Below are 26,126 nucleotides of genomic sequence, written 5' to 3'. Positions count from 1 at the left end.
GGGACCGTATAAGGCCGCCTGCCCTCCCGGCTCCGCCACTCGCACTGCCGCTCCCGGTGCAGCTTGAGCCCGTCCCCCCGGAGACACACGGGCGGAGACCTGCGTGGGGCGCACCGCACCGCTCCTTGCCTGCCCCGACGGGGCGCACCGCACCGCTCCACTCCGTGCCTGTCCCGACGGGGCGCACCGCACCGCTCCGTGCCTGTCCCGGCGAGGGGCACCGCACCGCACCACTCCGCTCCGCTCCTGCCCCACTGGGGCGCACCGCACCGCGCTTGCCCCGGCGGAGGTCACTGCACCGCTCCCCACCGCGCCTGCCCCGGCAGGGCGCACGGTACTGCGGCACCCCCGTGGGGTCCTGTCCCCATCCCCTTCCCCCTGCGCCGGCCCTGCGGGGGCAGCAGCTTCCCCTCTGATTTGGGGGCAGATCCTTGGCTCCAAGGGTGAGTCCCTCCGGTAGCATGGGGCGCTTCACCGTCTGGGACTATGTGGTCTTTGCGGCCATGCTGCTGGTCTCGGCCATCATCGGCATCTACTACGCCTTCGCGGGAGGGGGGCAGAAGACATCCAAGGACTTCCTCATGGGGGGCCGCAGCATGAGCGCCCTCCCCGTTGCGCTCTCCCTCACTGCCAGCTTCATGTCAGCTGTCACCGTGCTGGGCACCCCTGCCGAGATTTACCGCTATGGTGCCATCTTCTGCATCTTCGCCATCACTTATGGCCTGGTGGTGCTGTGCAGTGCTGAGATCTTCCTGCCTGTCTTCTACAAGCTGGGCATTACCAGCACCTACGAGGTAAGGTGGAGTAGAAGGAGCCTTTCCACAGCCTTCAGGGAGCTGGGGGGGTTCTCCTGCCTGCTTTTTATGTGTCTCACCTCAGCCTCTTCCTTCAAACGCCTCTGCGCTCAGTGCTTCCCCGTATCTCCACACTCCCAAAGGCAGGCTGCAGCCTGCTCTGTCCCCAAGTCTGCCTCCGCAGAGAGGAGGTGCTCAACCCTGCTGTCTTGGCTCTGGAGCTGTACACCATGCCAGATCTGTTTCCTCACTCCAGATACTCAGTTCAGCAAGTGGATTAGTCCTCGTGCAGCTTGGATAGTGACATGTGGCTAATGATGTGTAATTAATATACCAAGAGCAGAGTGCAAGAACATCTAACATGGGAACCGAGTTCTCAAGTCATGCTCCCTCCGCATAGGTTTCTAAGCTCAGGTGCTGCCACAAAAGTCCCCCTCTGTCAGAGCATATGTTTTTGCTGTTCCTAGAAATTTTGGGGAGACACCTTTTCCACCTGAGGCTGTTCATACTGGTGAATGCCTTCTCCATTATGCTTGTACAGGGAGGTCAGCAAGTGCTCTGTGTCTGCGAGAGTTTTCTTACTTCCACCGAAATATGGCTGAGCTGGTCTTCAGCTCAGCATGTAAATTAAAGCTATAGCTGGCAGTGCAGAGACATCTGGGGTGGTGGGACACATCACAGGTCAAGTCTGACTGTTTTGGGGTGAGGAAGCATCTGGTCAGGACTTTCTCCTGATTTAGAAGGTCTGTGCAACGTGTTTATCTTCCTGCTTGGAGACCGTTTCTAGCTGCAGATTTGGAGGCAAATTGCTCTTTTCACCAAGGACATTGGGAAAGGGGCATGGGTGCAGGTGAAAGTCCTTGGCTAGCTACTTCAGTCTTCTGCATTTTATTACACTGAATAGGGGCGTTGCAGCACTGGAAGCTGAAAACAAGGTCTCTTGGTAGATTTAGATAAGAATTCACCAACAGAAGTCTCTGGTGGCTTCCAGTGTGTTTTAAACTATTAATCTTTGGACTGTCAGTTATGATACTTAAAATAGGGCTATTTTAAATAAAGAACTATGACTGGAAACTCACTGATAACCTTGGCATTAAATCAGAGTAATGCACCTATAAAAGATGTATCTTCTATTTGTGGACAGAGTTCAGAGATTAAACAACTTTTTGTGTGTGTCCAGGGGTTCAGCACTGCTTCCTTGTGTGGACATGCTCACAGATCATGTTTTAAATGCTCGATTCACGGGTGAACGCTTTGAGATACTTTAGTGTTTGTCTGTGTCGATTGAACCGACTGGCAGGCAAAGGAAATCCCTTTTGTGCAATTATACACCCCAGAGGCTTGTTAGGACAGATGGTGGGAAGAAATCTGCCCTCTGAATGACAAACTCATTCAGAGGGTGACAAACTCATTCAGAGGGTGTGCTGTCCCAGGCTAGACAGAAAAGTGAGGGTTCCTGTTTTGCAAAAGGCTAGATTTCCGCTTACAGGTCGAAGATGGTGAGCTGCTTTGGGCAGTCCAGAAGGTGAGATTACCATGGGAGGAAGCTGCTGACCACAGAAAACCTTCTGCCTTCTCTTACAGCAGTTCAGATGGACACACATAATGCCAGAGTTTCCAAATGACTAAGGGTTAGAAACAGCTGTAATGTTTTCTTTGTCTCTCTGATTTTGCAATGCAAGTGGGTTCTGTTGTTTGCTGGTACGCCACTGTGAACTTTTAGGTGTGGAGTCAAGAGTTGGAGTCAATGATCCTCATGGTTCCCTTCCAACTCAAGATATTCAATGATTCTGTGGTAATACATGCTGGTCGTTGCCAAGTCACAGTGCACAGCTCCTTGTCTATTGAGTGCCTTGAGGCAGCTGGGTAGCATCAGTTTCCATTCTGCAAACTCCATCGGACACTGGCTAGCTTATGTCTCCTTCACTTGCTCATGTGTCATTACCCAGCAGTGAGGTCTGCAGAGAAATATCAAATCAAGTTGAAAGAGGTATCAATCAAAGTGACTCTAAGAGTTTTGGCTGTTCATGAAAATTGAAAAAATGTCACTATGACCTTTCTGTATTGCTCATCACTTCACTCTAGTCCTATCAATAATGCCAACTTTTGATATAAACATTTTTTTTTTCTTCTCTTTTGCAGTATTTAGAGCTTCGATTTAATAAATACCTGCGCCTCTGTGGAACAATCCTCTTCATTATACAAACGGCAAGTAAACCGCAAAGCTGTTCTGTGGTTCTCATAGCCACCAGGATTCTTCAGCTTAGTGTAACTGGCTGTTTTCTCTGAATGGTTGATGAGGTTACCACAGTGCGTGGGTGGCTGGGAGCGGGAGAAACAAAGCTCTTTCTGCTCCAAAGCGATGAGGTAGGGAGCGGATGCTGGGCTACCTGCCCCTTTGGTCTCTGTGTGCATTGTTGAGCATCCGGAGCAGTCACTTGGCATCAGCGCCATGCCACGAGATGAGTGACCCTTCACTGCAGGGTAGCAGCGTGAAGAGCAGTCGTTTGCCTGCCTGCTCGAGAAAATCACGACGGCTTCAAAATGTAAACATGCCCCAATTATCTACAGCAGCAGTTTTCATCCTGTGGTCCGTGAATTCTGGGAGTCTGATTCTCAAGGGTCTGTGAAAGGTGACAAAAGCTGTCAGGAGCTGCCATTTGCTGTACAAGAGTTTGTACCACCACCACTGGAAAAAAAATGGGTGTCTGCAAACTGCGAAGTAGCAAATTACTGCCTTGGGGAATGTTAAACTAAAGCAGTCCCTGCAATTATTGTTTACGCAGCTTGCTGTATCCAGCCCATTCGGTGAGTCAGTATGGGACCACAGCTTTTAAACATACAGTGAGCGTGTGCCAAGTGCACCAGAAACAAAAATGTGTTCTTTTCACAATTCTGAAGTGCACTTTTGGGGGAATTCAAAGCATGAATTAATATACAGTCAGAAAACTTTTCAAGCTACATGATTGCTTTTTGCCTGGTTTTGTATTTTTAAGAGACACCAGGAGTTACAGGGCAATCACACTTGCAGTGAGACTTACACCAGTAAGATGGTGGTCAATGCAGTGCTGATTACTTATTTGAACAGTGCTGTTTAGCTGGCATTTATAGATACACAAGCCCATAGTAAAAGTAGGGCGCTAGCATCTGTGAATACTGACACCGTTTCACCAGCAGATACGAAGACATCACAGTTGTGTAAGTTGGAAAAAGCCAAGTGTAATCTTTGCTTGCGAAGATCAGAAAAATAGTTCTATACAACTTAAATATGTGCCCAAGGAAATTAACTAAAGAACTATAGGTGCCTCTCTGTGCCAAGCACTAACAACTTAACTTGAATAATGAAAAGAATAGTGAGGAAAGGAAATCCCCCAGGATTTTAATGGGGTAATTTTAGCTGTTCTGCGAATATTGGCATGTGTTTAAAAGAAAAGGAAAAAAAAAGGATATGTAGTAATACAACCTGAAAAACCACTGAAGAAGTGGAAAGATTGTATCATCAGTCCTGTTTTAATTTACACAAAAATGTGATCATACTTGTGACAAAATTTTAATTTCTGATGGTTCAAAGCTTCTGACGCTTGTTTGCTGCCTATGAGAAAGGCACTTTTTCATGCTGACTCCCTGAATTAGCAGGATCGGAGAGACATGGGTTTGATTGATGGACTACTAGATGGATAAGGAATTGGTTGGTTGTATCCCAGAGTTACAGTCAACAGCTAAATGTTCTAGTGGAAACCAGTAATGAGTGGTGTCCTGCAAGGGTCTATACTGGGACGAATACTATTTAGTACCTTCATTAATGACATAGATAGTGGGACTGAGTTTGCCCTCAGCAAGTTTGCAGGTGACACCAAGCTGAGTGGTGCAGTTGATACGCGAGAGGGAAGGGATGCCATCCACAGGTACTTTTACAGGCTCGAGGACTGGGCCCTTATGAACCTCAGAAGGTTCAACAAGGCCAAGTGCAGGGTCCTGCACCTGGGTCAGGGCAATCCCCAATATCAGTACAGACTGGGGGATGAACTGATTGAGAGCAGCCCTGCAGAGAAGGACTCAGGGATACTAGTGGATGAAAAATTGGATACAAGCCAGCAATGTACACTTGCAGCCCAGAAAGCCAAGCATATTCTGGGTTGCATCAAAAGAAGCATGCCCAGGAGGTTGAGGGAAATAATTCTCCCCTTCTATTTCACTCTTCTGAGACCCCATCTGGAGTACTGCATCTAGCTCTGGAGTCCCCAGAACAAGAAAGACGTGGACCTGTTGGAGTGGGGTCCAGGGGAGGGCCGTGAAAACAATCAGAGGGCTGGAACACTTCTCCTATGAAAAAAGCCTGAGAGAGTTGGGATTGTTCAACATGGAGAAAAGAAGGGTGTGGGGAGACCTTATTGCGGCCTTTCAATATATAAAGGGGGCTTATGAGAAAGATGGAGAGAGACTTTACCAAGGCCTGTAGTGACAGGACAAGAGGCAATGATTTTAAACTGAAAGAAATTTAGGTTGGATATAAGGAAGAATTTTTTTGCAACAAGGCTGGTGAGCCACTGGACCAGGTTGCCCAGAGAAGTTGTGGACACCCCATCCCTGGAAGTTTTCAAGGTCAGGTTGGACGGGGCTTTGAGCAACCTGATCTAGTGGAAGATGTCCCTGCCCACAGCAGGGGAGTTGGACTAGATGATCTTTAAAGGACCCTTCCCACTCAAACCATTCTGTCAGCAGCTCACGCTGACAGTCACTGTGTGGACAGCAAGTCAAACATTGACTGGGCTTGACAAGTGTCAGTAGGTGGCTGATACAGCTGGTTCTGAGCAGACATTCCCCAGGGTCTGGTCAGGACTGGCAGCTTTCTTGGCATACAAGCTATATATGAAGACCTAGAGAGGACTCATGTCACCAAGAGAAACAAACATGCGCACACACAGGCAGGGAGTAGTACACAGGTAGGAACAGCTATTTCCCCAATGACTCCACCACCCTTTCTAGCACGTGCTTGTAGCAGGTGTGGAGCAAGGCACCAGGGCAATCTGGTCATGCTGGGTGAAGCAGCCCCTCCATCCATACTAATTTCCTCCCACAGCTGGATTACCGCTCACTCCAGTTAATTCTTGGCTCTCTCCCCGGCATAGCTGCTGGCCATGTGGCAGAGCTCCGCGACAGGGACTGGATTGGACCTGCTCAAAAGGCATGGAGAGTGATCGACCAGTTAGCCATTGTGCTCTGGTTTACCACCTGCACCTGGGACAAACTCCACACTTGCTGGAAGGGCAAAGGCTTGCTGGATGCCAGATGGCATCTGATTCTCCTGCTTTTCCGTGCCCGAGTCCCACCCCTGTAAATCAGGGAGTCAGAAGGGTTCAGTCATGGAAAGCTGATGCAAGTCAGCTCAGGACCTGACAGTGATTTAGATCCTTTGGCTCAAGACCACTGACCATCACAGAAGTTGTCTGCACATGGAAAGCTGTATTCCCCTGAACCATGCCACAGTTGAACTTGTCCTAGTAGTACAAGGCAGTAATAACAGTGGTAAAAGGGCAAACAGGGTTAAAAAATATACACAAAGAAATTATAGAGGCTATCAGTGTATGAATCCAATTATGCCCTTAAAAATGGATGGAGTAGCTCCTTCATTTGTCTATATCTTTCCTATATTGGGTGAAAATACAAATCTGCAGATAATCATGCATGGCTTCATTTTACAGGAGTGTAATCCTTTATCATACTATCTATAATGACTAACTAATGCTGTATTTTTTGTTCATACTCTGCATTATAGTTGCACAAGAGGCATATTGATCCCAAGACTGAGAAAAAAGTTGGAATAGATTCCTTGGCAAACCGTGTGTAAACCTCATCAACTTCCTTTTGCACTTGTTTCTGCCATATGACTGCAGTTTGAAAGCAATAAAACAAGTTAATTTTTATAATTAGGCAGCCAGGAAAAGCTGAAGAGGAATTTGGTATTCAAGAGTCAGTGGTGTTTGTTTTAAGAACACTAGGCTGTGAGACTGCAGTGCTGGTTAGTCTCAGACATTAATTTTCTAACAATTGGACTTATTTCTTGACTGTTACGAATTTATGAAATATAGACTGCATAAAAGCTTGAAGTGAAACCATCTCAGAAAGCTATCACCTTTTCCAGGAATTTACATTTATTTTGATTTTATATCTTTTTTCCCCTTCTAGACTTTATACACTGGTATTGTCATTTATGCTCCAGCTTTAGCATTAAATCAAGGTAAGATAAGTATACTGCAACTGTTCCTCTATGTTATTTTTTTTTTTTTTTTTTGCATATAATAATGGTATGCTTTTTCTGGTAATGCACACTTAAAAGCTCAAGGATTGACTGTGAAGTCTTCTAAGATTTCTGTTGATCCTGCTGGGTACTCTGACAGAAGGCCTCCCAGTTGTAATCCTAGTCCTTTAATCCTTATCTGTAAGAAATTATAGAAGAGGGGTGAGGGAAAAATCTGCTCTCATTTACTCTACCTTTCATGCAGTATCCTTAGGTCATGGTTACATCCAGAAAAGTTAAGAAGACTTAAGTAAATTTTGAAGGCAATGGAGAGACTAAACACACATTTAATTCCCTGGTTGTGCTCTTCTTTAGGAGGAGAGCGAGGCGAAAGTTCTGTAAATATGGTTTTGGGCTGCCTGGAGCTGTTTAACTCAGCCTATCATTTCTCGTGGAAAAACAAATCAACAGCAAAGAGATCTTGAACTTAAGATATTTGTTACGATATTTACAAAATGAAATATTTCCATTTTCTACTTCAAAATGACTCTTTGCTTTGAAAATGAGCCTCATTTATTTTTAAAGGGGAAGAAAGCTTTTATGTGGAGCCAAATTAAACTTTTAATCTGACACAATTAATTTGTCCACTTGGCAAGAAAAGGCAATAACAAAATGCAAATAAAAAATGAATCATTTTGGGTAGAATGAAAATCATGCTTGTTCTGTTTGTTGGGGTTTTTTTTTTGGGCTTGTTCATTGAACAAAAAGGAAGAAAAAAACCAACACTGTCTGAATTGGTTTCCTCTGGTGTGTAAGTCCCACAGGTTTTATGTCCTTGATGTTTATATTTGCCCTGCAAATATATGCTAAACCAAGCTATGACCTAGCTGGCTCCCAACTAGAAGCAATAATTTTCATGAGTTTTCTTGCAGCGTTTCCAATTAGCCCAAACTGTCTGCCGGGGAGCCCCCAGTGCCCTGCCTGGCTGCATGTGAGCGTGCCAAGCTGTGGCAGTGACAGCTTGTATGCCAACCACGGCACAGTGTTGTCTGGTGTAGGCATACTATGACATTTTCCGAAAAGAAAGGAGAATAAAAGAAAGGCTTTTAGTCTGACATGTTTCCTCCAGGCAACATGTGAACCACCTTGCCTCCTCCGAGCATCCCCATGCTTAAATCCTTGCCTAAGGACTCTGCGGGACTTCCTGGGCTTTGAGGAAGGACATGCATTTCAAAACCTTCCCGAGTTGGGGCCTATAAACATATTGGATGTGTTGATTGGCAGCATTCACATTAAAGACAAATAGCTTCTTAGATCCTGAAATATATCTAACTTTTTAGCAGTTTCCAATGTCTGTAACAACTTTCATTTTTAGAACTGGTTAGGGTGAATCCCCTGGTTTAGACACACAAATTTTTTCATTGTCATTTTTTATTACCTCCTGCTTTTGCATTTAACTTATTTCTAGGTTTTTTCAACAACCAGATTGGGGGTGAAAAATCGGCCTTAATTTTTTTTTGTCCCCGATGCCTCATTCACACTGGTGTCATTTCCTTCTTTTTCAGTCACTGGCTTCGACTTGTGGGGTGCAGTGGTGGCGACCGGCGTGGTCTGCACTTTTTACTGCACGCTGGTACGTGGGCCCTTCGGCTGAGAAAAATCTCTGTTGCTTTCACCATTCACATCCAATATGGAATTTATTGGAAAGTGGCCTAATAACCGGGTTACGCCGTGGGAGTACGTTTCACGGTGTAGCTGTAGCCGCAGGGTCATATTCACCCAGGGACTTCTCTGGATGCAAATGTAGCTACGATGTGACTCAAACCTTTTCTGTTTTGATACGTTCAAACTTCTGTTGTTACTGAAAGAACAGGAAAAAGATAGATTTGCCTTCCTAAAAATCCTCCTGTATTTTTTCTTCTAATCTAGTAGGGTTTAGCTGTGTAATTTGTCAAGCACCTGCTTGCTGCAGCTATAGCAGTCCTGACTTTTACTGAAGAGAGCCACTGAAAATAGCAAGTGCCGCATGAACAGATCGGTCTTTTGATTACTGTTAATTGACCAAGTGTCTAGAAATTATTAAGTGGAACCTCAGTGACAAATTTATTTGTATACATTGGGTTAAACGGTATTTATTTTTATTGAGATGAATGGTATGCCTTCTGGAGTTAGTGGCACTGTATATGATGTAAGATGAGCACTGTTTGCCAATTTATCTTTTGATACAAAGTTCTGAATCAGGTTATGTGATGAAGGAAATACTGGATTAAGCTATGTGTATGGCCAAAGTAAATTCTAGTGCACTTCAAAAAAAAAAAGCCCAGGATGTCCTGAGTAGGTTTCAGGATGCAATTCATAAATATTCCAGTTCAGAATTACTTCTATTAAAGAAGATTAAATTAATCTATTATGTGTAATACAGATAGTGTATGTTTCTCTTAGTTCAATGTGGGTGCAAAGCAAGACTGCTGCTGCCCTGTTGTGTCTGATACTTGCTGTTCCTCACACAGGGTGGTCTGAAGGCAGTGGTGTGGACAGACGTTTTCCAGGTTGGAATCATGGTCGCTGGATTTTCATCTGTGATTATACGAGCTGTGGTGGTTCAGGAGGGAATTGGACGCATTGTAAATGATTCCTACCATGGAGGAAGATTAAACTTCTGGGAGTGAGTTTGTACTTGCAGATGATGTGCCTCTTTATTCCTACAAATAGAGCCCATGTGACTAACTGTGAAATTAAATTGCTACTGAAGGAGGAGGAGGAGGAGGGGAGGAGTTGTGACCCAATTTTTATATATTTTTAAACAAGCTTACCTGGTTTGAGGGATATTTTTTAGGTTTTACACCATGCAAAACCCTGTAAAGAGCAAAACCTTTTTACTTTGTCAAGTAGGTGTTTTAAGGATACATTTTGGATTCCATTGAAAGTGAATGGTGAATAGGAAAGGACAATTGTATTTATACTTATAATTTGCAAAGACCTGATTTGGCATTTCAGCTGCTGAACTAAAACAACTGGGAAAATAATAGCTTTTGTCCAATCTGAAAAAAGAAAATGTTTTTCCTTTTCCCTGAAAGAAAAATTAAAGTACTTTTAATAGTATTTTACCCTCCATTATTGTAACTAATCATAGCCTAAAAATATAATTTTGCAAGGTCAAGAATATTCATTCTTACAGTGTTGAATCAAAAACCTCTTTAAGTTATAAAAAAACCCCGGTTATTGTAGCTTTGATGAGAAACTTCACGCCATGCTATTAGTGAAAGCTTAGTGTGACATGTATTACCTTTTGTCCATCAGTTCATTATACTCATCAGGTTTTCTGTGAAATTCTTCACCGAGTTCGTGGGTATGGGTTTTTTTCTTCTTGCGAACAGTTGTTTTTTCAATCTGTTTGGCTGATTTGCAGTGGTTGTACTGCATTGCTTCTTCCTCCAATCATAGAGTTCACAGATAGGAAAAGAAAAGGAATAAAGGCATGTAATGGGTGAAATAGCATTACATTGTTCACAAAGATGACCATAATTTATTGCTATATTAAAGTGTGATTTTAAAAAACTATATACTTATGGCCATTCAAAAGCTGTTATTCGCTTAGAGCTAAACCAGCAAAATGTTTTACAGAGGCTCTGTCCACGTTCACAAAGGCTGGGTGTCCAAACACACCATTATATTGGTGTCAGACCGATGTCCCTCTAGATAAGCAGGCATATTAAACTTTTTACTGGAGCATCATTTCATCACAACAGTCACAGGCATCGTACAGCTTTACGTAAGTCTGTAGTTTATAGGCAAATAAATCAGTTAAAGTTCACCTTTGAACAGATCAGAGTGTTTCGCTGGATCAGGATTTCAGCTCTGAGTTTTAAATTTGCTTTCCGTGAGTTTACATTTCATGTATCTGAATGTTCAGAATCTGGCCAAATTAAGAGCGTTTGTATTAGAACAAGTATGAGGAAATTTTTTCTCCTAGCCATTAAGGTCTTCTCATAATGACAAGATTTTCATATTCTGAATTTATTTTCTCTTTTCCCTCTCATTGTAGCTTTGATCCCAATCCTTTGCAACGGCACACCTTCTGGACGATTGTTATAGGTGGGACCTTCACATGGACTGGCATATATGGGGTCAACCAGTCTCAAGTACAGAGATACATTGCATGCAAAAGCAGGTTCCACGCAAAATTGTAAGTCTGCCTACAGTAACTTTTAATGTCTGAATTCAGCAGTGACTGTTTTTATAAAGGGAATTCTTTAAAAAGTAATGTTTTTGTCAATATAAAACCCATTTATAAAGGGTAAGAACTTTTGCTTTTTGTTTTGTGGACCAGGTAGAAGACAAATTGGCACAATAAATACCAGTATTTGAATTACATATAATTGCTGTAACATTGAACTTTGTGCCAGTATTCTTGCATAAAAATAGCTGCATGAAATTTACATGCAACCTAAATACCAAATAATATAGTACTTGTGCTGAAGCCATATCAGGACAGGAACTTGAATTGCTACTCTACTAAACCTAAATCATTGTGGGCAATTTTGCATGAGTAAAGACTAAAAGATTTTTCCATACCAATTAGTATAGGCATGAGGAAATGCAGAAATGTTTTATGTTTTCTTCAGTGATAACATTGCTGAGGAATCACATATTTTACTTTCAATCATGATTTTTTTCAAAGAATGCATTTTATTTTAGGAATTCACTATGGAAACTGGCAGAGAGTTCTGTTTTCCTTGAATTTAAACATTTCTGATCAGCCTTTACTCTAGAACGGAGTATACTTTCTGACTCTATTATCTTACCCTTAGTATCATTCCAGCAGTTCACAACTCAGGACTTAAGAATTATTAGCAAGCTCATGAAGTCCATTTATAGGAGAAATATATAAATGCACATCATAACTATAGTCTCTATAAATTCTATAATACAGATTACAGAGGAGGAGTTTTATGAAGGCTTTCACTTCACAAAGACAGCAAAATACCCACAAAATCGTGCACAATTTAGAACTGAAACATTTTGGTTATGGCAATAATCTGCTTTTCAACCATTGACGCTACAGACAGGAATGAGCTGATGCTTGTCATCAGCCACATCTCCAATGCACCACGTGGCTTCTTCACAGTCACTGGCACGTGGCTGGGTGCCAGGTTCTTGGCACTGCAGAGGCAGGAGGTGCATCCCACGTCTGTAATGCTGCCTGGCATGACCGTGTATAGGAAAACAGCCACATACATTGTGCCAGATTTGTGTGCCAGTGAGACTGTCCTTCCTGACCACCTGCTCCAGCTGCTCTCGCACCTTCCCTACCCTCTTTGTAAGGAGGGACACCTCCAGGGCATCCCAGAGGTAGAGTGTGGCCAGGGGAAGTCTGGCTCCATGGCAGCTTCTGGGCAGATTTTCAGAGCTGTTGCGGCAGCTTTGACCAGAGCTGGAGGCTATCTGGTTCTGGAGGGGTTTGGATGGGATTTGTAGGTCATACTGTATTCGTGGTGGCACAGCCTTCATCAGTGAATTCCTCTCCTGCTGGTGTGGGTGGCTGGACTCTGTGGCATCTTGCTTGTGCCTCGGTTGTGCAGGGAATTTCCCCTGCATGGAGAAATCATTTTGTATAATGATTGCAGCTTGTCACAACTACAAACACTGCCATCTACCTAGTTCATTAGGAAATGTAATTAAACACATCTGCAAGTCACATTGGTGGCCTGCACCTCTTACTGCCTTTTAACCTGTACATAGAAGTGTAAAATGTCATCAGGTCAAAGTAATAGGGTTTTGTACCCCATGACATTTTCTGTAAGGCTTTATAAGAGACAGCACAATAATAAATCAGAGCTGAGAAAATAATTCTTTCACACATCCCAACTTGCAGTTTTTGGGAAGGTCTTTAACAGTGGCACAAGTGTTGGAATTTTCTCAGGCTTCGGGAAAGGATTTCACTCTGTTCAAGAAACACACCGGTAGGTAGGAGCACATGCTATCATTCTCAAACAGTAACTAGGCAAATTGAACATAATGCTCATATATGAACGATAACAGACACAGAGCAGGAGAACTACATTTTCAGGAAAATATGGGCTACTAACACATTTTTTTCTACTTTCCTTTCATGGTCATCATCTGGCATGTTTCAGTGCTAAAATCTTAGAGCCAGCCTGAAACAAACAACTGAAAATAAGCCTTGTGCAGTCACAGTGCCTAATTCACCCAAACTCCGCCCCATGTTACTCAGCCAGAATTAATGGGAACACTTCTCTCCAATAGTGCTACAATTATTATACTCCAGTGCTTAGTCATAGGGTGTACCGTGAGCTGGGATGTAAATCAGAATTAAAAAAATAGCTTTCTTTTCACTGTCAAACCCTGACGCAGTTTAAAAACAAGAATTTCTGGATTCAGACAAACAATTTATTTTGCTTCAGTGTGTTTCTCTCGACTTTCTAATCTTTACTACAGGCTGTAGGTTAATACTGCTATTACATCCGTTGAAAAGATTTGGACTGATTTAAGTAATTGGTTAAATTTTGTGCTAAATCAGTTGTATCAAGGTAGATTATGCCAGTGCAGGAACAGCTTCAGCTAAATGTATGCAAGACATCCAACCAATATGTAACCATCTATATGAAGACTACTTCTTTTTTACTAAATTAGTCTAGAAAGTTAAAAGTGCTGCTAGTTCTGTGTTTAGACCATCACTAATTGCAAATACAAAGCATAAATGCAGTTTCCCCTACTATGTGTAAATCAGCTTTTATTTATATAGATCTTTTTTGAGACTTTACATTGTGCTTGCCAATAATTTTTCTACAGTATAAAACTGATAGTTCAATGTAGTTAATCTACATTATGCCTTTCTGAAAACGTCCATTTCAATGCCTAACACGACCTATAAAGTTAGGTTTACTTCTTCATTCATCCTAATGGTCTTCTAGAGCAGTCCAAAGGCTGGTGCCCCTTACCTTATTGGGAACTGAAAGCACCAAAAGGTCTACTAAAGCATTGCAAGCATAGATATATTTACACAGAAACCGAAAGCCCTCCCAGCGAAGATCTTAGCAGTTGGCACAGGTCCAGGGTATGTGATCTGTCAGGCAGGTAAATCACTATTGGCGGATGGTAAACAGATAACTGGGAGGCAACTGCTGGAAAGGAACGCTGTTTTTCAAGGGCAAGCTGCCGGTGGGTGTGTTTGAACTGACCACCCTAGGTGAGAAGAACTTTGTGACCCAGGAGTCATCAACAGCTGAGAAACATTTGAGAAGATCAGATAGTTTGATGGAAGGGAAAAGCCCTCACTGGGCAAGGAGAACAATTTGTTTTTCATTGCCAATGGGGGCTGCCTGTTGTGTGTGGCAAAAGTAGCATTAATGCCTGATGAAAATGCATCTCTGCTCTCAGCGTTAGCTGAAGCTCCCGTCAGGATGTGGAGAGGTGATAAGGTCACGGGACCATACCAGGCTCCAAATTGTTTAGCTACTAACAAGGAAGCTCTGGGGTTGGTGGCAACCTCCTGCTCTCTGGAAGTGGCACCTGTAGGTGGCTCCAAACCAGGTCCTGGGTCCCAGTGCCTCATTACTACCTCCCACAGAGTCTGTCCCAGGAGGAAATGGGTGATTTGGTGCTTTACAAGGGCAACTCCAGCGTTGTGTAAGCACAGCACTGTAGCTCCAGAGGCAAAGGAGTGCTGGTGCTGACAAAAATGTACCCCACACTTTGATCTGGGGCACCCAACCTTACAAATCTGTCTGGGGATTGTCTTTACCAAGGGGTGTGGTGAGGGGTGAAGAGCATCTTCTTGCCAGCTGCCCGCAATGTAAAACTCGGGCACACGATGAAAGGTGGGGATTGCCATATTGCCCCCATAATCTCCTGAGCAGACTTTGTCCCAGGACAGGCACTCAGACTGTACCGCCTCAACTAGAAGTGTAATTCGTATACTTAAAAATGTGATCTCACAGTGGGTGAAATGCTGGGAGCTGTATTGTGACTCCCTTTCCAGCAGGCAGCCACTGACCAAGAAGGTCTCCTCACTGCTGGCAGGGGTGTTTGCTCGGCTGGCCCCGGTGGGGTCTTGCAGGATGTCAAGCTCTAACATGGTGTTTCCTTGCATGTTGGTGCAGGTCCCTCTACATCAATCTGGTGGGGCTCTGGGCGATACTGGCCTGTGCGACCCTGTGCGGCCTGGCCCTCTACTCCATCTACAAGGACTGCGACCCATGGACGGCAAAGCAGGTGTCGGCACTCGACCAGGTAGGGCCCCACGTTTCAGGGGAAGGTGGTGAGGGGGCATCCTTCCTCTGGACCCATAATAACCAGACCGGGGGGTGGGGGTTCATGAGCCAGGGAGTTGGGAACAATGACATGTCTGAGTCCCCTATCAGGTGAGTCTGTAACGCTGAGGGATTAGGCTGAGACCACGGTGGGAGGGAATGCCCTGGAGAAAGCAGCAGACCCATCCTCGGCACTGTTCAGTCCCAGCGTCCCCCAGCTGTCCCGGAGCTGCAGGTGAGGAGGGCGGCAAGGAGAGCAGCAATGCGGAGAGTGCTCAAGTCCACCCACCTCTGTGGGTATATGGGTTTTTCACCCAAAATGGGCCCAGCATTGCGTGAAACAGCACTTCAGAGAGAAGCGAGGAGAAGGGGTTGCCACCAGGGACAGCTGAAAGAGCGGTGCCCGTGTGGGTGACTGCAGGCCCTACTGAGCTGCTTTGTATCACCCGACCTAAACTGCTCTGTGCCAAGGAGGCGAAAGTCTTTTCGGATTCGAAACACGATGGTGGCCAAAGCATACCCCTGGAAGAAGGCTACCAGCAGGCAGTTCTTTGCTAGTGCTGGTGCATCCTTCCCTCCTTCGGGGGAGAGCTGGGCAGTCAAACCGTGGTGTGGAGAAACCACCTTGTAACCGATGGCAGCCTCTCCCTAAATAGGCCCTGAGCAGCAGATTTACCTGAGGAACAAGAGTTCTGGGAGCCCATAGGCTGACCAGAGTCAGGGCCCCAAGGAAATCATACAAGTCTTTTTCTTCTATGTTTATGCCTGGGGTAATCTTAGGCTCCAGATAATACCTCACAGACAATAGCTGGAAAGCCAGGAGAAGCACAGACTACCTGGGGCAGGACGACGTGGTCTTTAAGGGTAGAATAAAATGAGATACGGAAAGCCAAGGTGGAAACCCAAAGGAAATTAAGTTGTTCCTGTCATTCATATTATTTTGGTGGAAACTGGAAGCCAGATACTAAAAAGACTGACTTGTCTGTGAAAAAAAATTGTTCACAGGAAGAAAATCTTAAAATTCCTCTCTTTCCAGCACTCAGATCTTGCAAAGGTCAACAAATGACACATGGTTTCCAATAAGTAAATTGCTCTCAGGTACCCTGAGGTTATTGGACTGTATCTAAAAACCTTTTTGTGGAGTCAACAGCAGACATAAGCATCTACTGTGGCGTCCAAGCCCAACAGAGTGATGTACAGTACAGACTACCTGCTGCCCACTGCTAGTTTCCTATACCCTCGTGACTGGAAAGCAAGCCCGACAGCACGGCTATATGCTCACCTCTGCTAAGTGGTCTAAACAGACTTTGTTGTATCTCAAGTGGATGGTTTAGGATTGGTTTTCTCTGTAGAAAACCAATCAATAGCACAAGGCGGGACATTCAAAATTAGAACAGATGGGCAGAATGCCAGTGAGAAGCCTGTAACAAAAATAATACAGTGAGAAAAACAAAAATTAGACCAAGATAGTAATAGTTCTTACTCTCTGAATTTTTCAGCTAATGCCATACCTAGTGCTGGATATTCTCCACGATTTTCCAGGAGTGCCAGGGCTTTTCGTGGCTAGTGCCTACAGTGGGACATTAAGGTAATTTAATACTTTGGAACCTAGTGTCTTTTTTCTTTCTTTTTCATTAGAGCTAAAGTTGCATTTATACTAAAACTTTCGCATTTCATTTCTTTGTCTAGCTAATTTTTGTTCTTCAAAAAAAGCACTATAAGATCTTTGATGATGCAGCTTAAAAATCCATAGTTTCCATCAGTGGTGCTCTGAGGTCCTAGGAGTCAAAGCTGTTTGGAGTTCCCTACTAGCAACGTGATGGATGGCACTAACAAATCCTCCTCTCTGTGCTTTTTATGCCCCTCTGCTTTAGGAATTCTTAAGTCCTATAAGTGGGTGGTTACACAAAATAGCTCAGTTTGGGGAATTTCCTACTGCTCATCTTTAATTTCCCAGTTTCAAACCTTCATAACTTTAAAGCCATCTCCCTTTCTTCATCCCTGATCTTTAGAGACTTGTTTACAAAAGAGTTCCTGGACTTCCAATTGTCTTGAATGAACCCCATGAAAACAACAATCACTATATATTTTTACTGAAGGAGACAAATCAATCCCCTTCTATCCCATAGTGGGGAGCGTTCTCTTCAGCTTTCCCAAGGAGCATCTTTTAGGAATCATCGCCTTTCTCAGGGAAGGCTCTGAACAATAGTAAGCAGATAAAAATAAGGAAACTTAAGAATATGATATCAGGATAACTTTTTTGTTCTGAGTACTTGTAGCTACGTAAATAGAGGGAACGGCCAGGATATTTGTTTTTCACATGCAGGGGAACAGTTGGTGGCTTGTGAGAGCAAGGTACACATAGACACAAGATCACCTGACTGGCTTTGTGCCTTAGGAACGCTGGTTTCTCTGACCCCATAGGGAGCCTGCAATAGCTCACTTTGGACTGGATGCCTAATTTTTAGATGGCTATAATTAGATTATCTGATTCCTCCTCTGAGAGCGTATTCAAGGTGGTCAGTGACCTGCATGTAGGAATTTTACCTACCCAGATATATACTGTGTAGATCATTTGTGAAGGTATCACATATACCAGTAGTGTTTACAGCTTAGCCAAAGGTAATAGGTATTTTCTTTGACTTCTCCAGGCCCATCTTTTCATCAGGATTTGCCTCGTCTTCACCAAGAGCAATTATTTAAAACAATTTTTGTAAGCTCTTAACTGCATCACTTGGAACAAAAAGTTATTTCAACTGATACAGCCGTTACATTAGTTTTCTGACACTGTTCTAGACAGTGGCAGTTTCTCTCTGCCAGTAACCCATCTGTTATCTATGATTTCAGCTTCTAAGATAAAAAAATCATGTAAATCTTGCCTTCTGTAGTACAGTGTCCTCCAGCATCAATGCTCTGGCTGCCGTGACTGTCGAAGACCTCATTAAGCCGTACTTCAAATCCCTCTCTGAAAAGAAGCTGTCATGGATTTCCATGGGGATGAGTATGTCTGGAAAAATATCTTTTCCACTTTTGCTTTACAAAGTGAGGGCTTGATTCAGATCTCGCTTATGGCAGTGTAAGTCAGGAGTAAGGACTACATTGGTGCAATACTTGGGGGAGATGAGATCAGCTGCATAGGTTTTACACAGAATGGGGGACAAGCTACTTCAAGTAGCATAAGGAAACAAAGAAGCCATCTTGATTGATCTTTAAGTGGAAAGATGCGCTGCATCTGTATTCAATATTGATTCACAGTACTACAAAGCCAAATGTCTCAGACTGAAACACATGTTATTATTCTTTCATCTGTCGAAAATGAGAAGCATAGGAAACAATTTTGTAACAAACCTTTTGAACCAAGTGATACGCGAGCAATAGCGTTGTGTCCCAATAACATTCCAGATAAGCAGAAACTTCACGTCTTCTCTGATATACACTCAGACCCTCAGTCTGTTTTGCTCCTCTGTTTAGCTCAAAGAGAGTAAGAACTGGGCTGAGCAGATGGTTTAAATCTCTGAAGTGCAATTGTGGTCTTTGCTAGTTGTACTGTCTGTGACCAGCTGCAGGTGTAGTCCAAGACAGTGTTTGAAATAAGATTGGAAAAACCACAGTCCCAACATAGTGTCATAGCCCATACCAGTGAACACAGCAGACTGGTGGCAGGTGACAAGTATTAAATATTTTCACCTGAGAGCAGTTTCTTAAACATTATTGCAAACAATCTTTATGCCAAAATTGTTGTTGGACCTATCATGAGTTGCCTGACATATCACATTAAACAGTGGGATTAATCTATTGCTTGTGCAGCGAAACTCAGCAGGGGTGGAGGTGGAAAAAACAAATAAGCCAGTGTTATGGGTCCTGGGAAGAGACACTAAGTCCTGGTGGCCCGGGATGTTCTTTGTCGCAGCGCCAGCTCCCAGCATTTACTTTCTTGCTCCAAAGACTTTAGACTGAGAAGCAAAAATCATTCCCTCAAAATAAGGACTATGACACAGGAGATTAGCTGAGAAATATGAACAATACATGTGGTATTGCCACTATGGTCAATCCATATGGCTGCCATTTATTAACTAATCTTTAGTAACACACAGGAAGAGGATTTTGTCAAGTTTGCATGATTTCTTCTTAATGTAAACAGAAACCTGACCTTTTAGCCAATTCAGACTCTCATAGAAAAAAAAACCCAGATGCTAGCAGGTTTGTTTTGGAGATGTCAGGGCCATGCTGGGTTAAATGGAAACGTTTCCATCAGTGTTTTTCAAACTTTGGCAGATTTACGCATCCTTCTGCCTTTCCTACACAGGTCTGTTTTATGGCGGAGTCTGCATTGCTATGGCTGCACTGGCATCTCTCATGGGAGCCTTGTTGCAGGTAGGTGTCAGACAGCTTTTTCATGCCCATGTTGAATGACCCAGAATGAATTATGTAAGAAAATAATTGCTGGATACCATTATGAGATTAGTTTTCAGTCTTTGTTGGGTACTGGCCTCAAATAGCCCATGGCTCAGCCTCTGCTTTGAGCACCCATGTAACTCTACCAAGTCCTGCCAGCTGAGTATGCACCAGTTAAAAAAACCCTCATAATTTCCTTCTCAACATCTATCTTTCTTGCCCTTTTGGAGGCTTTAACTTTCTTGCACAGCACCTGATAGGAGACTCTCTTCCTTCCTCAGGCAGCGCTCAGCATTTTTGGCATGGTTGGTGGCCCCCTTTTAGGACTGTTTGCCTTGGGAATCCTCTGCTCCTTTGCAAATGGAATTGTAAGTATGAATTTAAAGCCCCGTTCCTCCAAAATTCATTGTTAATTTTGAGCATCTCCTTCCCCCTCTCCCCTCAGTAATTTTATGTTGGGCAGCAAGGGAGAGGTCTTTGATACTTTCCATGAGGACATTTCCCCTTGCTCCCTTTCCTCCTTGTCCCAAGGAAGTGATGAACAGGGCTGTATAGGAACTTGAATTTCTATCGGATGATGAGATTTACATGAACGGGGTGGGGGGGGAAGGGGGACGGGAATATGAAAAAAAAATGAAACTTTGGCAAGGGTTTCTGGAAAACGCAGATTTAGAAGCAGGGAACGTGTCTTCAGATGTAGCTGAACAACCAGTAGACTCAGAGGATGCTGGCCTTTCTGAGCAAAAGGGGGTCAGTCTGGGAAAATGAGGCCCAAGCACTTGCAGACTGAATTGGAGTGTTCTCAGAGTGCTTTACTATCATTAAATACTATCATTTCCAGAGGAAAAATCCATTCCATCAAAAAATAGATTGGACGAACTTTGGGAATATGGCCCATGGGTTAGTCTGATAGGATTGCTATTTAGTAAGGTTCAGTAATCACTAACCTTTACCTCTTTGCATTGCAAATTTTATGTATATACTAGAAAAAAAAAAAAAAATCACTGTCTATCAGCCAACCCCCCCCCCACCCTGAAGTAAAAGAGACTTTTGCAAAAACAGATTACATGAGAAAAAGGAAGAATTGCTTCTGGATTTGTTCAAGGAGGACCTCAAATAAAGCAGTGTTTTCCCATATACCATGCAGCCCGAAGCTATCCTTTCATTGTAAAGGCATAGTGGCAAAATAAAAAGAGGTATACTCAGGAGCTGTGGGTAAACACTGTATTTCCCCAAAAGGGAGTGAAGTAAACTCTCCAGCTCTCCCCAACTGTATATTTGATTTTTGCTGTGCAGCGTACAGTTTAGATTATCTTGACTGTTTCTGACTCATCTAGGTGTTGTTTTTTTCAAATAAATCCAAGTTTAATTTTCTGTTTTGCAGGGTGCATTTGTGGGTCTTGTCAGTGGCTTTGTTATTTCGCTTTGGGTTGGAATCGGATCTCAGATTTATCCTCCACTGCCAGAGAGGACCAAGCCACTATATCTCTCAACTGCAGGCTGTAATATATCCTCAGTAAATTTAACAACAGAAAATCCATTAACAACAATCTTCAACACACCAACTGCAGAAAGGTATACAAGTTCATCATGTGCAATCAACAAAACATGTATTTGTTTTAAAGCAACACAAACGTCTGCCTAGCATTTGGGTTACTATAACTATCCCTCCCTGGTTGACCTACCAGGCTGTTTAAGGTGAAGCAGTTTTCTCTAATTTTTTTTTTTTTTTTTTTTTTTTCCTGTAAGAGTGAAGTTTTTCTGAGTTATCCCAGAACAGAAGTCAAAGTGAATTTTCCTATTGATCTGTAAAGCTTCAGTTCAATATTTGAGTCTAAAGGCTTGGATATGCCTTACTGGGAACCACAGTGTTAAAGAAAGCATAACATTTACAGTTATTAGATTAACTTCTACAGTCTTTCACGTGAATTAAAGTAGTAGGCAGTTAAAGGTCAATTTGCCAGCTTAACAGTCCCACCTACAATAGCTAGTCTGTGCAGAAATAGTTCTATTCAGGAAATTCAGACAAGGGTATTATCCATATAACAAGCAAAATATAAGGGATTTTCTCCCCTTTGCAATTACCATATGTCTCACTTTGGACAATCACAATTAAGTGTAACAATATAGGGAACAGCAGGAACAGAATTCCCGATCCTTACACCTTAGAGCACTGTACAATCAAGATACCTTGGTACATACATGGGTGCCCAACATCCAGTTTCATGTACTGCACCTCTCACACGAGGCCTCTAGCATTGCTTACGGCTGTGGGCAAGCAACTGTTGCAACAGAGCACCTCGTCAAGATAAGGTGTAACCTGAGGTGTGACAGTTGCCCTATTGTTTCTGGCCATCTAGAGCTCCACATGGCTGATTTCCTACTTTTTTTTTTTTTTTTTTTTTTTTTTTTTTGGTGTGTCCCCTCCGTTATATAACGTACCCCCTTCTAAAGAAGTTATCCCTTCATCTGGATAGCTGGAGCGCTCAGCTCTGCATTCCTAGCAGAGACAGGACTGTCCTGTTTCACCTGCTCTGTTTCATGCATTGCCTCACTGTACTGACCAGTCTCCTCCCATACAAAGGAACTCGCCCTGCAAATTTTCGAACAAATTTTCAGTGCACATTTTATTGTATGGAAGCAGTTCAAGACTACCAGGTCGTCTGGTTCAGAAGTATCTCTGTATTTATATACTGTCTGGAAACAGACAGCATTTTCAAATTGCTTGGGATAGGAAAGCAGAGATTAACACTTTTTTTGCTCTTTTTCAGGCCTGCCCTGGCAGACAACTGGTATTCCTTGTCTTATCTCTACTTCAGCACACTTGGGACACTTATCACAGTAGTTGTGGGAATTATTATCAGCCTCCTAACAGGTACTAGTTCCAGAGCTGTGACTGACTGTGTCTTAGATCTCTTTCAAACTAAGATGACCAGAGAGTTGTCATTGCCACAGGAAGTGCAGCTGACACTATTGCAAACACCGTGTAGACGTTACCGTCCTAAATCTCGTTTCCTCCCCTCAGCCCTTCCACATCCTACTCTTGGTCTCTGCGCACAGCAAAAGTTACTTCAAATTTCTAAGGAGAATGAAGTTTCAGCATTTTTTTTTAACCTGAGGGGCAAAAAAAAATTTAATAATTTAAGACATCTGTCTTTCCTGTTTTATTAGATGCCAGCAGGGGCTGAAGGTTTAAGGGTTGTCCCTGAATATGGCAACAACTCCAAGCAAGGAGGTACACCCAAGCTTCTAGAGGAGAAAAGCAGTTTTGAGTGAGTTCAGAGCACTCAAGGGTTATTGTCTGCACCTGTACAGTGCATGCTTTTCACCACATTCCCCAAGCACATACCTGAGAGCTGCAGACTCTGTGCATGGCTACATTAGCTTCTTTCTCAGTTTCCCTGTACTATTTTGTGCAAGGGGCAAAAAGCAGCACCCCACAGGTAAGAACGGGGACTTCAGTTTCAGCCCACGGCCTCACCACCTTTGCATCTAGGTGAGATGCAAAGTGCACCCATCATCCACCTCATGCATGGCAGAAACAGGACTAAAGCAGCTGCTCTCACAGCTTCCCCAGTATGCCCAGCCAGATTCCTATGACAGCCTTCATCTTTGAGGCTGTTAGATTTCAGACCTATTAGTCTGACTTACAACTACTCCAGGACTATGAAACTCCAAACCCAGCAGACAAACTCACTTCCATTAGCTTCTCCATGCCTTACAACTAATAAGCACGAGTTACATTACCATTTTCTTTTCCTTGTGAGTTCCTACTAGAGGATTTGCTCCCCTCATTTCTTCCCATCGCAAGCTTTTCCCATTGCTATAGTGATGCTTGTAGGCAGGTTTTTGCTTCTTACCAGGTTGGGACCAGGTCACCCACAGGCCATGAAACAAAACACAAAAACTGGGTAACTCAGTAAATCCAGATGAGAGATCCTCAGCCCAAGAAACAGAAACTCAAAAAAAAAAAAAAACCAAAAAAAAAAAAACCCAAAAACCACCCCTAACCCAACCACACCACCACCCTGCTTTTTGTGGTGCAAGATCCCATTTAAGTCTCAGGTGGCAATCAGACCTAATTCCTAGCACCTGCATCTCTTTCCCACACACATTTTTTCCCCCAAGAATAGTTAATCTTCCATGCCTTAACAATGGCCCCAAAACATCCCATTAAGCCTCATCCCCCCACCTTGGGGGCTGCCCTTAAATAACTTACTATAAAAATTGCTAGTGACTCTAGAGACAGGAGTCTTGCTGACAGGGAGCTGAGGACTGGGGCTCAGGCTCCAGCGCAGCACTTGGTACCGCAGCTCCTGGACTGGCAGAGTAGACCCAGATATCATTGTATGGGATTCATCCTCTTCTGATGAGGTTTTTTACACAATAAGAAGTCTGAGGAGGGTCTAGGAAAGTCTGGGAAAGGGCTAAGGCATTTCAAGTAGACGTCGAGGGATCATTTTATATTTTGAGAGGTGCAGGGTACATACATCATTGTAAAGAAATGATCCCTAAGGCCTGTGATTGCTTGATGGCTTTTGCTGCATGACTTTGTCCTGCTCACCTGGCCCCTGGTGCCCATAGCTGGGCTCTGACATCATTTGTATGTGGAAACCTGGCTGATTGATTGAAACTTGCCTATTTTGCAGGAGGACTAAAGCAGAACACAGATCGTAAATTCCTGCTGACCAAGGAAGATTTCCTGTCCAACTTCTCACGGTCTAAATCTGAGACAGTAAGTGTAATTATGCATCTCTGATTTAAATAAGTCTTTCCTCCTGGGGACAAAGGCAAACAGTCCCTGGCTTATTTTTACCCATGAGGATGAATAGCACCTGATGCTGCCTGATACGACTGTCTGCTGTAAGGCGGTAACAGAGCACAAGGAGGGTAGGATTAAAGCAGCTGGCATAGGCAGGGAAGCTGTGTTTGGCCACAGCTTGACTTCAGTGAACAACAGAGCAGCAGCTGAGACAAGAGACAGTTGTTCTCTGGGTTTCTGCCCAAATACTCCCTCACTAGTCTCTTGGAAGCTGGCCCAAGGCACACTTTGGACTCAGCAAAGCTTCCTTTGTTTGTAACAAGCGTTCTCTAAAGTCTGGATTTTTTTGCTACTTCACCTACTGTTTGAGAGAAAACATTTGTACTCAGCATATCTGTTTCCTAGCTCCCTCCCTAAGACATAAGAAAATGGAAGACATTATTGGGTAATAACTTCCCTTAGAAGGGAGAATGTAGGGGATTTTTTTTTTTTTAAATAAACTATCGATCAGTTTTAATCTATCACCAGGATGCTGGACATTCGAGCTCAGCTTTGTTCAGTGCTTTTGAGTGCTGCAGTACAGGCAATGATCATATCTTTGAGATGGTCCAGTTTGCAAAATGTTTTTCCTCCATAATGACAACTCCTTTTAGTATAATCTCATGTATTTCAACTTCTGGATATGAACACCGGGGAGAGAAAGGGATTTTTACAATACTATTGTAATACTGTTTGCCCGTGTCAGGACTGGAGACCACCTGTCCGGTTATTGTCATTCATTGTCTTTAATGGGCCAACACCTGTTTTCACTATCTGGGAATTTAATCCCTGAAGACTTTTGAAAACAAAACAAAACAAAAACCAACCCACCCACATGGAAGCTAATGTCCACAGCCATACTATTTTATGCCCAGAGTCAGAAACAAATGTCTGCCTGGTTATACAGCTGGGAGTAGTTGGCATCACAAAAAATGCAGGAAGCTGTTGAGAAAAAAAATCAGGGGAAACTGAGCAACTTCCTGCACACGAAGAGCTCAATTATGTTTAATAGAGATGGAACATCAAAGCAATGATGCATGTTAATATGCTCTTCATGTCAAAGATGGGGCAAGGAACAAGGGTTGGGAGTCAATAGCTCAAGGACCTGGTGGTGACAGATCGCTAGACATGAAAACAGCAATTAAAACTTTGCACACCCAAAACTACTTTAAATACTTTGCAGGACAAGAACATTTTATGTGACAAGAACATTTTACACAACTAGTACCTTATGCAATGAGAAACTTTCCATGCCCCTAGAAAAATACCAGCTATTACAATGAAGAACAATTTATGCTCCCTCAGCAACCAACATGCGTTTTCTTGCAAGGCATCCTGTATGTCAGGCCTGACTCTGCTTGCATGCAGGTCAAAGAGAAGATGACTTTCCTCTACTTCACAGCATGGCTTTTGTCTTTTGTTTTTCAGCAAGAGAAAGTGGAAGTGTTGGACTGTAACCCGTTTACTGTGGCAGACGAAGGAACCGACAACCCTGCTTTCAGCCACATTGAAATGGATGTTGCAAGCGATAAGGACAAAGTCAATGGCCTTCATTTATGACATGGGGCCTTGTCAGCCCACGAGGACAGTTTTGTTCATGTAAAGCACTTTTGACATTCCTGCGC

At 43.4% G+C, this 26,126-nt stretch overlaps 1 protein-coding gene across 1 annotated transcript; it reads left to right on the top strand.

Annotated features, from left to right (window-relative positions):
- Positions 1–461: 461 nt before the first annotated feature.
- SLC5A8 (solute carrier family 5 member 8) lies at positions 462–26,061 on the top strand (the record flags this gene model as incomplete). The annotated part of the gene is made up of 15 exons (XM_082493669.1): positions 462–794; positions 2,937–3,002; positions 6,981–7,032; positions 8,598–8,665; positions 9,543–9,697; positions 11,078–11,218; positions 15,156–15,285; positions 16,805–16,893; positions 18,194–18,306; positions 19,612–19,679; positions 19,982–20,068; positions 21,085–21,275; positions 22,472–22,575; positions 24,350–24,435; positions 25,930–26,061. The coding sequence occupies 15 exons, from the start codon at positions 462–464 to the stop codon at positions 26,059–26,061; spliced, it is 1,815 nt and encodes a 604-aa protein (XP_082349795.1).
- Positions 26,062–26,126: the final 65 nt, after the last annotated feature.

The sequence above is a fragment of the Vanellus vanellus genome, assembly GCF_965231255.1.
Source record: "Vanellus vanellus genome assembly, chromosome: 1".
Classification (NCBI taxonomy): domain Eukaryota; kingdom Metazoa; phylum Chordata; class Aves; order Charadriiformes; family Charadriidae; genus Vanellus; species Vanellus vanellus.
The sequence above is the reverse complement of the archived record's forward strand: the minus strand, read 5'-3'. Positions and strand labels throughout refer to the sequence as shown.